This window comes from Artibeus jamaicensis, unplaced genomic scaffold, assembly GCF_021234435.1.
Source record: "Artibeus jamaicensis isolate MK-2021 breed Jamaican fruit bat unplaced genomic scaffold, CSHL_Jam_final contig_2002, whole genome shotgun sequence".
In the NCBI taxonomy this organism is placed as follows: Eukaryota; Metazoa; Chordata; class Mammalia; order Chiroptera; family Phyllostomidae; genus Artibeus; species Artibeus jamaicensis.
The window spans coordinates 739,351-754,411 of record NW_026521408.1 but is presented as its reverse complement, the minus strand read 5'-3'; the positions used below and the strand labels follow the sequence as shown (position 1 = coordinate 754,411).

The 15,061-nt window shown below is 36.8% G+C and overlaps 1 protein-coding gene across 1 annotated transcript in view; it reads right to left on the bottom strand.

The window, feature by feature from the left end:
* The window catches only part of RNF17 (ring finger protein 17), a 163,111-nt gene that overhangs the window by 145,919 nt on the left and 2,131 nt on the right, over window positions 1-15,061 (bottom strand). Inside the window, exons 2-5 of the mRNA XM_053657917.1 lie at window positions 10,020-10,114; window positions 3,036-3,127; window positions 1,227-1,338; window positions 168-248 (exon numbers count right to left, since the gene is read on the bottom strand). Of these exons, the coding sequence (XP_053513892.1) occupies window positions 168-248; window positions 1,227-1,338; window positions 3,036-3,127; window positions 10,020-10,114 (380 nt within the window). The remainder of the gene's footprint in view (window positions 1-167; window positions 249-1,226; window positions 1,339-3,035; window positions 3,128-10,019; window positions 10,115-15,061) is intronic.

Here is a 15,061-nt window from a genome sequence, read left to right as displayed (position 1 = left end):
CAGGCCATGGGAGTTTCTCATTCTTCTGTATGTTTCTCTGTCATTAGATCATTGCGCTTAATAACTCAGTGCTAAACTCTAACTTCAGTGATAGACTATCCAAATACGCACATTTAAAGAGACGTTGCCCTAATTCACGATAGAATTTGACCATTCAAAATGCTTACTTTTACAGCAATACTTAATTGTTCAAAATTATTGCCTGCTGTCTTTAGTGCTTCATCAATTTCTTCTGCAGTTTTAGTCTCCTAAAAAAGGAAAGGAGGACCATATACAAATACAATAATAGATATTTAGATACATTATATTAGTCACAAAAATACCACATTACTATTTTGGTTACAAAAGCAACATTAGATCCATTATAGAAATCTGAAAACAAGCAAGAAAAACAACACTGTTAATTCTACTTACCCAGAGATTAAAAACTACTAACCTTTTTAGGTTTTGGTTATAGCGTTCCAGATATTTTTAGATAACTTTTTGAAAAAATAAGATTATGTTCTGTAACCATTTTCAAACTTAAAACTATTTTGAAAAATGTATCATGGCAGTGTGTGTACACATGTAAAAATGAACAGTTTAAAGAAAAAACTTATAATTTGGCTATATTGAGATTTAAACTTGCAGTAAAAGATAGCAAGATTAAGTGCTCTCTTTCTTTCCCCAGCTCACTAAAGATCTTTTTAACAAAAAGACTTAATATTTCACTTAACAGCATTTGGAGTTTGTTCTTTTTCTAATTTTAAGTTAAAAAAAAACACTATTTAAAGTTATCAGGTATAGTAACAGGTAAAATTCAGTCTTCCATCATCATCTTCATCATCATCAACAACAACAACAAATGCTATCAGGCCTTTTGGATGCCATTAAAATAACTGGATAAATCACACTTAGAATTTAGAGACATGTACTTTATTCCAGTTTCATAAATTCTGAAGTCAATAATTAGGTTCAAAGGGAAGAAACTACATACAGGTTAATATCAAGAACACTAACAGAACTGTCTAAGGTAGAATGGACTACCTTGGAAGAAAAGAGAATTGTTCAAGCACAGTTTAGAATAAAACAAGAGGTTCAAGTAAGAAGTATAGATGTCTCTCTTACCTTTAAGCTTCCAAAAGAATTTATAATTATAGGAAGCTTGAGGGGAGAGGAAAATTAAGCTACCAGAGACAGTAAAAATGTCTGGTTTGATCTTACTTCACAAATAACATTTTTCATACCGCCATTACAGCTGACGAAGTCAAAACGGTCCTGTATGTGGATGGTGAATGTTCTAAACCAATAGTTAGCTTATCAGCCATCTTTTTCAAGTCCTGAGAACAATTCTTTATCCTAAAAAATGTCAAGTACATTATTTTAACCAACATTAATATAACAGCTTTAACCTTCTATTCTTTTACTCTCTATCAAAAAATAGTTCATATAATGACTGGGTTCTCAATCATCTACGATAAGCAAAGAGAGGAAACCATGACTAAATTATGGATATGGGAGATCTTGTGGAAGTCAGAATTCGAGGGGATAAAATGAATGAGAGATGAGGAACTGGGTGCATTATAGATGCTTTGGTGTCATTATCGAAACAAAAAAGTTCCAAATGAGATTCCTTGAGGGTATCCTATACTTCTTTTAATTCCCACAAAATTTACTATCATAGTAAGTATTTTTAAAAGTTAAAAATCACTCTGGCTGGGTGTCTCAGTTGGTTGGAGCATCATCCCATACAAAAGGCTGCGGGTTTGATTTGGGCCTGGGCACATACAAGAGGCAATCAATAGATGATATTCTCTCTCTCTCTCTCCCTCCCTCCCTCTCCCTTCTTCTTTAAAATCAACAAAACATATCCCAGTGAATTAATAAGAAGGTTCTTTAACTCCTGAAAAGTAGCAAAGCAACAAAGAGCAAACTTTACTATTTTTCACCATGATCCATTCCAAAGTCAATCCTAAATGTAAACTTACTTAAGACCAAAAAAATTTTTCAGAAAAACTATAGCGAATATCAAAATACTGTATTGTGGTTTTTCATCTAACAAACACTTATTGAATGTTTACTCTGTGTCCAGCACCAGGGATGTAGAAAGCAGTAAAATGTTGTCCATGACCTCAAAGGGGCTTATTGACTTGCAGAGGGAAACATACAGGAGTGGGCAAAAGTAGGTCTATAGTTGTGAGTACACGAAACAGAGTTTGTTTATTGTTGTATTGTTATTTATTAATTATTGTAGTAAACCTACTTTTGCCCACACCTGTATAAATAAATAGATGCAGCCCTAGCTGGTGTGGCTCAGTGGACTGAGCACTGGTCTGCAAACCAAAGGGTCACTCATTCAATTCCCAGTCAAGACACATGCCTGGGTTGCAGGCCAGGTCCCCAGCAGGGGCCGCGTAAGAGGCAACCACACATTGATGTTTCTCTCCCACTCTTTCTCCTTCCTTTCCCCTCTGCCTAAAAAAAATAAAATAAACAGAAAAAATAAATAGATACAATAAAAATAACATAGGAGCTCTCCAGTTGGGATATCCTTTTTAAAAAATCTCCGCATCAATGATTCAAAAAGCATTTATTAATGTGCAAAGTCTTACAAAGGAATGGAAAAATGACTAAAAGAATCCCAAAGTTATTACTTTTCCTTTTATAAATCATTTGTCAATATACTCTTCCCAAAGTCCTCTACTGTAGTGTATTCGTGCTCAACAGTCAACAGAAAAGTTCTTAATCTTTCTCCATGCCTTATTCTCCCCTACTGCACACAGCTTCTGCTAGAATCTTACCCTTGCTATTCTTGATCTGATATCGTAATCTTGTTTTCCTTTATTTTCTTTCCCCCTTTAAATAAAGACAAACTAATATTGCTTCCTTAGGAACAGAGTCTCCATTTCATTAATGGTTAAGACAAATTATAAACTTAAAGAGCACAGTGGGTTAAAAACACTGATCTGAGAATGACATTTTATCAGTAATGCTAAAATTACTTGCAGAAATATGCTGAACTTTAAAATACTAAAATAAATGCACAATGAACTTACTTTTTAGGCTGCAGTTTGTCTATAAAAGAATATTCTTTAACATATCCATCTAATTGGTAGTTTCCTTGTCTCATATTTACAGCTGTAGCAACCTTAGGACAGAATAAGAAAAAAAAACAAAAACAGAAAGCCATTCAATAAATTCTATTTATCCAGAATTCAAACAACTAGTGTGCCATTCACAGATAAATTTTATGACAGACTTCAAGATACTTAAATCCTCATTAAATTTTTAAAAAAAGGCATATATGTTTGTTTTTACCCTATTTTATTTGGTAAAGAAATCAGTAATTTGGCAATTATGAATTAAACAGAACATTAAATTAACTAAAACATTTTTTTCTACCACAATTCCATTGGAAACAATACTTTTTAAATTTACTGTAAAAAATTTACCATGATACCTTAAGGCACGTTTAAAACTCCAAAATACTTAGGAATAAATTTAGTAAGAAAAATATAAGATCTAAGAAAAGAAAATTTAAAAAATTATTGGGGATCATAAGACAAGGTTCCTGGAAACAAAGATTTAATCTCTTAAAATACATCTAACATAAATTAACACAATTCTCAAGTTCATATAGAAAAGATATTATGCAAGAATTATGACAATTTTAACACAATCACTTGAGAGTGATCTATCCCTCCATATAATAAAACTACTGTAATTAAAACACTAGGGTACTGGCACAATAGAGAAGAATGAGCCATGAAACAAATCCACATATACATGGGAACTTAATACAGAATACAAGTGACATTTCAATTAAACAGAGGAAGGATTACTCAATAAATATTCTGGGAAAGTCAGCTAATCATTCTGATGAATAAAATTTACACACACCTTACATCATATATGAGTATTGTAAAAAAAATTAAGCATATACCTTTTTCAAAAACATGGCATAAGTACTTAGAAACACAGTGGAACCTTGGTTCTCAAACTTAATTTGTTCCAGAAAACTGTTAAAAAAGAAGTTTGTTTGAAAACCATTATCTTCTTTGTCACCTGAGAGACACATGACTAATCATACCGGTATCAGCATGAAAGGACTGTCACACTGAGAATCAAGAACCGAAATTTTGAGTGGGAACTGAGACATTTTTTCTGTCAACTTGGTCAAGAACTGAAATGTTTGAGAACCAAGATGTCTGAGAAACAAGGTGTGTGTATGTGTGTGAGAAAGAGAGATGAGAAGGCCCGCCTAATCAAACACCTAGAGCTAAGAAGGAAGGGGAAAAGGACTAAATAGGGAAACGTCTCTGAAAGGGTAAAGGTAACTAAAAAAATTAAAAGTGAAAGATTGTTAGACAATAGCTAAATACACAGGACAAAGTGTTAGCATCCCTACAAATTAGGAAAAGACAAATTAGGAAAAGTATTTCTACAAATTAGGAAAAGACAATTCAAAAGGGAAATATGCAAAGCCTCTGAAAGGGTCTGTTGAAGACATCGGAGAAGTTGCTCAATTTCACTAGTAGTCAGGGAATTACAATTTAAAACAAGGAGATGTTCATTTTTTCTTTTGCTCATCAAACTGTCAAACATTAAACAAATGACAAATGGAAACATGGATTTGTTTTGGAACTAGAAATTAACAGAACTAATGGAATTTTTTTGGTAGGGATAAGTTTGAGGAATTGTGTAAAGGACAGTGAAAAATTGTGAAAACCACCTAAATGTTTACAATGAAGAGATTAGTTAAGAATTATAGCACTTATTATGTACATGGCTTAGTACGCAGCCATTAAAAGTAATGCAGGAAGTTCTCATGAGAATGAGTTAATGTTGCTAAGATAAATAAAGCAGATGACTAAATGTAATGGTCTCCCATTTAAATATACACCTTTAGTGGGGAAGACAATGTTCTGTCAAGGTTTTAAGTGTGAGGCACCAAAGGTAGCCAAGTATTGTTAGATAATTATAGACAAAGTGTTACCTTTAATAAATCACACTGAACTAAATGTTATTCTTAAAAATCCTCCCTAACTTAAACCCTTAATTTCTATTTGTCTCCTCATTTATCCCCCTTTGGCTTGACATTTCTCAGCAAGAGGTTACTGTTACTATGAACAGATTTATTTTTTAAGCAAATGTATTCTTAACATTTGTTTGTTGCATAATAAAACAAAATAAGAATCTTAAGACTGGATTACTGGATCACTCTTCCTATCTCCATCCAGTTCGAAATGCTTGGATTTCTTAGTGGCATTCTCTTAGGATCTATACACATTCAAGCCTCAGTACAATCTTTGTTTTTTAGCCCTTTTACAGCTTAGTCTGCCCTCCACAGCCACTCTACTTTCCATCATTATGCTGCTTTCCCTGTGCAAACAAGAGAATCCCTGTCCTTCTTGTATTGTGTTTCTTTGTGGGGCTAATGCTTGCCACACTTCATAGAGAAAGTCCAGCAGATTTTAGAAACAGTCACCATGTTTGTAAGAACGCTATTGGCACGAAGACTATCAAGAGATTTGATGATACAAGACATGTCTTCCAAAATTTTTTTAAAACTATTAATACAAGTGATTTAAAAGATTTCAGTGAAAATTGTACAAAGATTCTTAACTTATAATTAAGTATGATAAAAGTTTTCTTTCTCTTCCTACCTTAGCTTCTCATTTAAGTTTTATTTATGGTGTTGTTCTTACTTGTTTGTTTTGTTACTTGTGGTCAGACTTAATTATCATTTCTTCTTTGGTTTCTGACTTCAGTGATATGTTTAACAATACTTCCCCATCTAAGATTAAATTATCTGTATTTTCTTCCAGTTTACACTCTCAATTTGTATTTTATGAACATTTACAATCCACATGGGATTTTAATATATCTTATATCTTAATTGGATAACTTATCCTTTGTTCATGCACAATATATTTTTAGACTCATGTCTGAAAGATCAATAAAATGCTGGTATTTCTGGAACGATACCTAAGTATGATCCTATTTGGAACAAAATCTGCCATCTGACTGTGCAAAATTACAGAATGGTTATTATTAAATAACCATTAATATCACTCAAAAGAAGAGGAAGGATGTTATTTTAAAAACATACAACTATGAAAAATAAATACTAGCAGATAAATCCATACTATTTACCCACTCTCAGATACAAGAACAAATGTATACCCTTAACCCTTAGTGAAATCATTTTAGTCTTAAGTTTGAAATAAACAGCATCACCTTCAACATGAAAGACAAATTATATGCTTAACAAGAATACAGCAACTTAACTTTATAGAGCACTTACTTTTTAGAGCACATATATAATAAATTAAAATTAATAAACTACATTCCTGAAGTATTTAATAAATTCACACTTTTCACTAATTTAGACTGGATTCTTCCATTTTTATTCCAAATAAATACTAAATACCAACAAAAATCTCAACTTTAAAAACTTGTAAGTGTGATCATGATTTCAGCAATTTCTCAAAGGATTCCTTTAAACAGCGATCAGCTTTGGTGCATCTGGAAAATCTGAAAATAGCCCCTTGCTAATAGTACCAGGGAAGGGGGAAAGGAGGGAAGGATGGGACAAATCACATGTCTCCAGTGACAGAGTCAGAACTAGTCAATATGACACAAAATAGATATAACCTTAAAATCAAAACCAGTATTTAGGAGACTTCCACCAAGATGGAGGCATAGGTAGAAACGCTGTGCTTTCTCCCACAACCAAGTTTAGAGACAACAAAATATTAGCAACAGAAAACACAGCCAGAACACAGAAAATTGAACTTTTCAGAAGTCTGATAACAACAAATTCTTCAGCCTGACTGGTAAGAGGGGCGAAGCCAGCAGCTGGTGGAGCAGCATTGCACAGGAAAACTCGGTCAGATGGACTCAGGCATGTGGATCCCAGGTGTGGACCCAGTGAGCGACCCAGTGAGCAACCTACATACCCAGCGAGGGAGCAAGGCTGCAGGTTGAATGTGGTCCCACATTCGTGTGCAGACAGACCAGCAAGGGAGTGGGCAGTGAGACAACCTAGCAGGCCCCAGCGGTAAGAGGCAGCAGAGGGGGCCGCCATTTCCCTGCTCTGACCCTGCCCTGACTCCACCCCCACATACAGCATCACAACCCAGCGACCTGGGTGGCCCCACCCTGGTAAACACCTAAGGCTCCACTCCTCATAATTAACCAGTGCGAACAGACCAAAAATGGCTCAAGAAGATCTCAAAGCCCCAGAGCCCATAACTCTAAGCAACAAAGAAATAGCAAAACTTTCAGATGCACAGTTCAAAACACTGGTGATCAGGATGCTCACAGAACTGGTTGATTTTAGTCACAAATTAGAGGAACAAATAAAGGCTAAACTAATTGAAATGAAGGGAACTGCACAGGAAACCAATAGTGATGAAGAGGAAACTGGGATTCAAATCAAGGGAATGAACCAGAAGGAAGAAAATAGTGGCCAAACAGGAAAATATGAAGAAAGAAGAATTCAAAAAAATGAGAAGAGACTTAGGAACCTCCAGGACATCTTTAAACACTCCAACATCTGAATTATAGGGGTACCAGAAGGGGGAAAGGAACAGCCATCAGTAGAAAACTTATTTGAACAAATAATAAAGGAGAATTTCCCCAATCTGGCAAAGGTAATAGACTTCCAGGAAATCCAGGAAGCTCAGAGAGTCCCAAAGAAGCTGGACCCAAGAAGGAACACACCAAGGCACATCATCATTACATTAGCCAATATTAAAATGAAGGAGAGAATCCTAGAAGCAGCAAGAGAGAAGGGGACAGTCGCCTACAAAGGACTTCCCATCAGACTGTCAGCAGGTTTCTCAAAAGAGACCTTACAGGCAAGAAGGGGCTGGAAAGAAGTATTCCAAGTCATGAAATCTAAAGACCTACATCCAAGATTGATCTATCCACCAAAACTTTCATTTAGAATGGAAGGGCAGATAAAGTGCTTCTTAGATAAGATCAAATTCAAGTAGTTCACCATCACCAAGCTCTTATTATATGAAAATGTTAAGGGACTTATCTAAGAAAAAGAAGATATAAAAGATGAACAGTGAAAGGACAGCAAACTCACAGTTATTAACAACCACACTTAAAACAAAAGCAAACTAAAAGGACAGCTAGATCAGGAGCAGAAACTTAGAAATGAAGATCTCATGGAGGGTTAGCAACAGGGGAGTGGGAGGAGGAGAAGGGGGGAGAAGGTACAGAAAATAAGTAGCATAGACAGTAGATAGAAAATAGAAGGGGGGGCAAGAATAGTATGGGAAATATAGAATCTAAAGAACTTGAGACACATGGTCATAAACTAAAGGGGGGGAATGGTGGGGGTGGGGGATGCAGGGTGGAGGGGAATGAAGGGGGGAATAGAACAACTGTAATGGCATAATCAATAAAATAAAAAAATTAAAAAAAACACAGTATTTATAAACAGCTATGAACATTTGTATAGATATTATCCAAAATAATACAGTATAATGATGTAAAGCCATCAAACATGAAATCATTTGCCAAAAAGGGCAAAAGTTACTGTTCTAATAAACCTGTCTGTGTTTAAATATTAAAACAGAGTGGATATGGGCAGAAAAAGTTCTGGCTGCTTGCTCCTTCACTTTCTCTTACTCTTTACCCACCAGAAGACTAAACTGGGAACTTCCACTACAACCACAGGAGCCAGGCTCCCCTTGTCTTAACTATGTAGAAGCCACAGCTGAGGAACTTACTAGGGAATAAGAATGTCCCACAATGAAGGCCTTAATTTGTTAAGTATTTAATTCCAAAACAGACATCTGGTACTATGTGTATGTTTCTGCTATAATTAAAACTTTCAAATCTGTAAATATGTACCGTATTTTTGAACCATAAGACACATCTAGGTTTTAGAGGAGGAAAACAGGAAAATGTTGAAGCAAAAAATGTGGCAAAATATTTAATAACATAAATAAAACATTTCACCAATGTAAATGTAAACAGAATTTAACAGCAGCATTAACAACCATTATTCCTCCCAAATTTGGAGGGGAGAAGAGAAAAAGGGAGGGGAAGGTGTATCTTACAGACCGAAAAATATGGGTATATATGTATTTCTAGAATGTTTAATGTGCACACCAGGTAATCTGCACCTAAATAACCAAGGGTTGAGTAGAACATTTATTTTAATGACCTTGAAGCTTGCAGAGAACTTTGAGATACTTCGGATTTAACTCTTGCAATACTAGGAGATAAAGGCAGGTATTACTTCCACAAGACAAATAAGGAAATTCAGGTTTAGTGTGACAGAACTAGGATTGTATTCCAGGTCTTCTGCCTCCATAGTAACTGCCTGCCAGAATGCCACAGAAAATAAATACAGACCCTCATCTGATCTCTCAAGTGAAACATTGAGAATTTAGAGATTAAGTCAACTTTCCAGAAACATGCAATATAAAACAAATTACATTTGTATTTGTAGTGAATGCAAATGATGTTCATTGAATTTTATTTTAAGTGTTGATTTGATCTCATTATTATGGGTCCGTAGATATAAGTCCTGGTGCAACTGTACTATTTTTAGTGCTTCTGAAGTTAACATTAACTTTAGGCCTCTGTTTTATTTCTCTTTCTATACTATAACATGTCTACAAACATAAATTTGATCACATAGAAAGGTTGAAGGGCAGGTGGTGTTCAAAATTTGTTTGCATGGTACTGGTATGTGTGGAAAGGAGAAAACAGATTTGTATACTTCACTAAAATAAAAATAAATAGAGCCAATTTTCCACAGAATTCTCCAAAAAGTCAAGACATGTATGCTGAGTAATATATGACCTTAACCTTGTAGTCTTCTTGATCACTCTGAACAAGTGTAAAGTACATGGGAATAGCATTATCTTTTGCTAGGTGTCTTGGCTTAAAGATCAGCAATAAAAATGCAACTAAAAAGTTTCTAACTAGAAGCATGTTTTATTTCTCTAACATTTTTACCATTAACATTTGGTTGTAATGTATTCAATATGAAAGATGATAAAGCTTACCTCACAAGCAGGGCATATAATTGTGCTGTATTCTTCAGTTACTAATAAACATAGTTCACAAAAAGCATGTCCACATTGAAGTTCATTGTGGTGACCTATTGATGAAATTATGAATTAATCTTTCCCATTTGTTAACATTATGCAGCACTAGTCAAAGGGGAAAGTTAGAGGAGATTTTCTTGTGTATGAAAAGATATCGAAAATTAGTTAGAAATGGATAACTTAATATGGTGGTGTACACGGACATGGCTTGCCTCTCTGCACAACCACATCAAAATTACAACTAAAATACAGAACCACCAGCACTCAGAAATACCAGAAATTGAGTTGAATGGTAGTCTGACAACTATCAAACTAAAGAAACCATATCCGTCCAGATTGCCAGGAGGGGCACAGACACTGAATGGGCTGGTCCCTCATCCATGTGTGGTGGATAAAAATTTGGGAGGGATTTCTTAGGAGTTAGGAGCTCCAGCCCCACACCAACCCCCCAGCACAGGGTTCCAATGATGTCCTAAAAATAAGCCCCAACAACTCTGGCTGCAAAAACCAGTGGGAAGTGAGTCTGAGAAAGAAACTTCTGGAGTCCCAAGAAGTTCTTCTGAAAGAACCCATACAAGGACTCACCCACTCAGATTCACTCCCTCTGAACTCCAGCACCAGGGTAGCAGCTTGAAAGACACTAGAGGTATAAAGGGAGGAACTGAAGTTCCTGGTATCAAGGTGAGCAGAGGTCATTATCCCTTTTCCAAATCACCCCCATCAAAGAGCTAGCATGTTGGTACCATATCTGAGATTCCTTCAACCTGTAGACTGTTTGACCTGCCTTGGAGATCACCCCACCCAAGCTGCTTTTTCATATGAATGGCTGGTCTTGGCTCATGTTTCACAACTTCCTATATCCTCTCAAACAACAGCTGGCTTCAGTGAGTCTCAGGCCTGGTACTAACAGCATCCAGCACAGATTCACAGCTTGGCTTCACCCAGGAATCTCCAAGCCCAGCACAAAGTAGCAGCCATCTCAGATTGCTTTATAGCTCAGAAAGGGTGGCCCCAGGAAGAACACAGGTGGGAGCTGACCTTGGCCTGCACAACCTAGGAAACCCCAGGGCCAGTAGACCCAGGGGAAAGATGCAGGCCACTTTGGAACACCACCACTCTGCTCTTGCACAGCTGATCCTCCAATGAAGTTGGTGGTAAGTAAACATAGCCAGTCCTTGCAGCTGACTGACCTGGGTAAATTCCTCCCGTTGGTCTGCCAACAGCAACCAAGGCTCAACTACAAAAATAGGGTATACCCAGCACACACAAAGGGAACACCCTGAATACCGAGCTTGGGTGGTAGGGGAGGCTGTGCCACTGGACCCTATAGGACACCTACAACATTAGGCCACACTACCACGACACAGAGTCAAAGCTGCTCTACCTAATACATAAAAAGAAACACTGGGAGGCTGTCATAACAAGGAGACAAAGAATCATGGCCCAGATGAAAGAACAGATCAAAACTCTGGAGAAAGAGCTACACAAAATGGAGATAATCAATTTATCAAATGCAGAATTCAAAACACCGGCTATAAGGATGCTCAAGGAACTTAGTGAGGACTTAGTAGCATAAAAAGACCCAGTTAGAAATGAAAAGATACAGTAATTAAAATCCAGACCAATTTATACGGAAACACAGTAGAGTGGATGAAGCCAAGAATCAAATCAACTACTTGGAACATAAGGAATAAAAAACAACCAATCAGAACAACAACAAGAAAAAAAATCCAAAAAAATTAGGAAAGTATAAGCTGTGTATGGGACAACTTCAAGAGGTCCAACATTCACACCACAGGGGTGCCAGAAGAAGTGAAAGAGCAAGAAATTGGAAACTTATTTGAAAAAATTATGACAGAAAACTTCCCTAATTTGGTGAAGGAAACGACATTCAAGTCCAGGATGCAGAGTCCCAAACAAGATAGATGCAAAAAGGCCCACTCCAAGATACATCATAATTAAAATGCCAAACATTAAAGATAAAGAGAAACTCATAAAAACAGCATGAGTGAAAAGTTAGTTACCTACAGGAGAATTCTCTTAAGACTGTCAACTGATTTCTCAAAAGAAACTTTGCAGGCTAGAAGGGACTGGCAAGAAATATTCAAAGTCATGAAAAGCAGTGATCTATAGCCAAGATTGCTCTACCCAGCAACGCTATCATTCAGGATTAAAGGGCAGATAAAGAGCTTCCCAGACAAGAAAAAACTAAAGGAGTTCATCACCAAAACATTATCATATAAAATGTTAAAAGGACTTATTTAAGAAAAAGAAGATCAGCCCTGGTTGGTATAGCTCAGTGGATTGAGCACGGGCCTACGAACCAAACAACCACGTTTCCATTCCCAGTCAGGGCACATACCTGGGTTGCAGGCCAGTTCCCAGCAGGGGACCCACCAGAGGCAACCATACATTGATATTTCTCTCCCTCTCTCCTTCCCTTCCCCTCTTAAAATAAATAAATAAAATCTTAAAAAAAAAAAAAGAAAAAGATCAAAACTGTAAATAAAATGGCAAAAATACATATCAACGATTGAATCTGAAAAACAAACTAAGCAAACAAGAAGAACAGAGTCAGAATCATGGATATAGAAAGCATTTTGCTGATTGACAAGATGGGAAGGGGTTGTGGGGGAAAGGGTGAAGAGGTGAGGGGATTAAGAAGTACAAATAGGTAATTACAGAATAGCCATGTGAATGCAAAGTACAGTATAGGAAATGAAGCAGCCAAAGAACTTATACCCATGACCCATGAACAATGGGGGAGGACTGCCTGAAGGATTGGGTGGTGCTCAGAAGAGGGGGGCAAAGGGAAAAAAATCAAGACAACGAATAGCATAATCAATAAAATATATTTTTAAAAAACAGGGAAAGAGCCCTGGCTGGTATAGCTCAGTGGATTGAGCACCAGCCTGTGAAGCAAAGGGTCGCTGGTTCTATTCCCAGTCAGGGCACATGCCTGGGTTGCAGGCCAGGTCCCCAGTAGGGGACGCGTGAGGGGCAACCACACATTGATGTTTCTCTCCCTCTGGTTCTCCTTCCCATCCCCTCTCTCTAAAAATAAATAAATAAATAAAAACAGGGAAAGAGTAGGAAAAAGAAAAAGAAAAATGGATCACTTATTAAACAAAATTCAGGAAAACCTATACTTGTCAGAAGGGACTGGCAAGAACTATTCAAAGGGACAATCAAAATGTTTTCCCATCTCTAGGTTGCATATAACATTCTCAGCCTACTTAGCCATAATGTTTCCACAGAGCCAATGAAGAATGTCAGAGCATTTTGTGTGATTTTAAGACATAGCAAATTGAAAGTATCGTAGGTACCACAAACTCTCTGAAGGAGGTATCACTCCTTGTCAGAAGGAGTGAGAAACATCAGAAGAAAAACCAGGTAGAGCTACATATTTCACCGTGTATAATGTGCACCTATGTTTCTGACCCAAATTTTCAGGGAAAAAAAATCTTGTTTTATTTGTTAATTCAATTTTTTATTTATTCACATGAAGAAACAAAACTGATTATTATATTCCAGGGTATTATTTTGCACATGGGCATCATTATTGCTTTCTAGAGTTACACCTTTAAGATTTTTATTTATTTATCTCTAGAGGGGAAGGGAAGGAGAGAGGGAGAGAAATATCAATGTATGGTTGCCTCTCATGTGTCCCCTGCTGGGAACTGGCCTGCAACCCAGGCATGTGCCCTGGCTGGGAATCGAACCGCAATCCTCTGGTTTGCAGGCCCGTGCTCAATCCACTGAGCTATGCCAGCCAGGGCTAGAGTTACATTTTTAATGCACAGGAGTAAATAAAAGAATTAAAAACATTAATAGAGATATGGAATTAGTACTACCCATACTACCCATGTATAATGTGCATCCTTCTTTTTCCCCTCAAAAATTTGGGCAAAAAAGTGTGCATTATACATGGCAAAATACGCTATGTAATATTGTTTGCATTAATTCAGAAAGTTTGTGGCACCTACAATACTTTCAATTTGCCATGTCTTAAAATCACACAAAATGCTCTGACATTCTTCATTGGCTCTGTGGAAATATCATGGCTAAGTAGGCTGAGAATGTTATATGCAACCTAGAGATGGGAAAACATTTTGATTGTGTGGCTAATTAAATGGTATAATCCAACTCCAGCCTAGTTCTGTTTCCAAGTGAAATGTTTTTTCTAGTTGATCGTATCGACCTCTACTAATTTATATTTCGCATCCTGTAAAGCATACAGAGAGGGCAGTTATGAGACACTGGTGAGATGCCACTAAGATACTGTCAGTGACAGAGGCTAGATGCTACTAGTGCTACACACATGATACATGTAAAGACCATTCTCACAAACCTAGCATTTATGAGGAAAACACCATAATCTTAATTGAAAACCTACTATCAAGATTTTTTATTAAATATTTTTAAAATATTTATTTATTTATTTAGAGGGGAAGGGAGAGAAAGAGAGGGAGAGAAACATTAAGGTGTGAGAGGAACGTCCATTGGGTTGCCTCTTGGACATCGCCCCCCCTGCCCTTCCACCCCAGGGCCTGGCCCATAACCCAGGCATGTGCCCTGACTGAGTATCAAACTAGCAACATTTTGGTTTATAGGACTCAGCCCAACCCACTGAGCCACAGTAGTCATGACTATTATTAAGATTCCACTGCTGGTACTATACTTTAAAAATACTGAAACACCAATTCAAAAGAACCTCTGCACCCCAATGTTTGAGCAGCACAATTTACAATAGCCAAGTGCTGAGAACAACCTAAGTGCCCATCAGTAAATGAGTGGATCAAAAAACTGTGGTACATTTATACAATGGAATACTACACAGCAGAGAGAAAGAAAATGCTCCTACCCTTCAAGACAGCATGGATGGAACTGGAGAGCATTATGCTAAGCGAAATAAGCCAGGCGGTGAAACACAAATACCATATAATCTCACCTATAAGTGGAACATAATCAGCAAAACAAACAAGCAAGCAAAATACAAC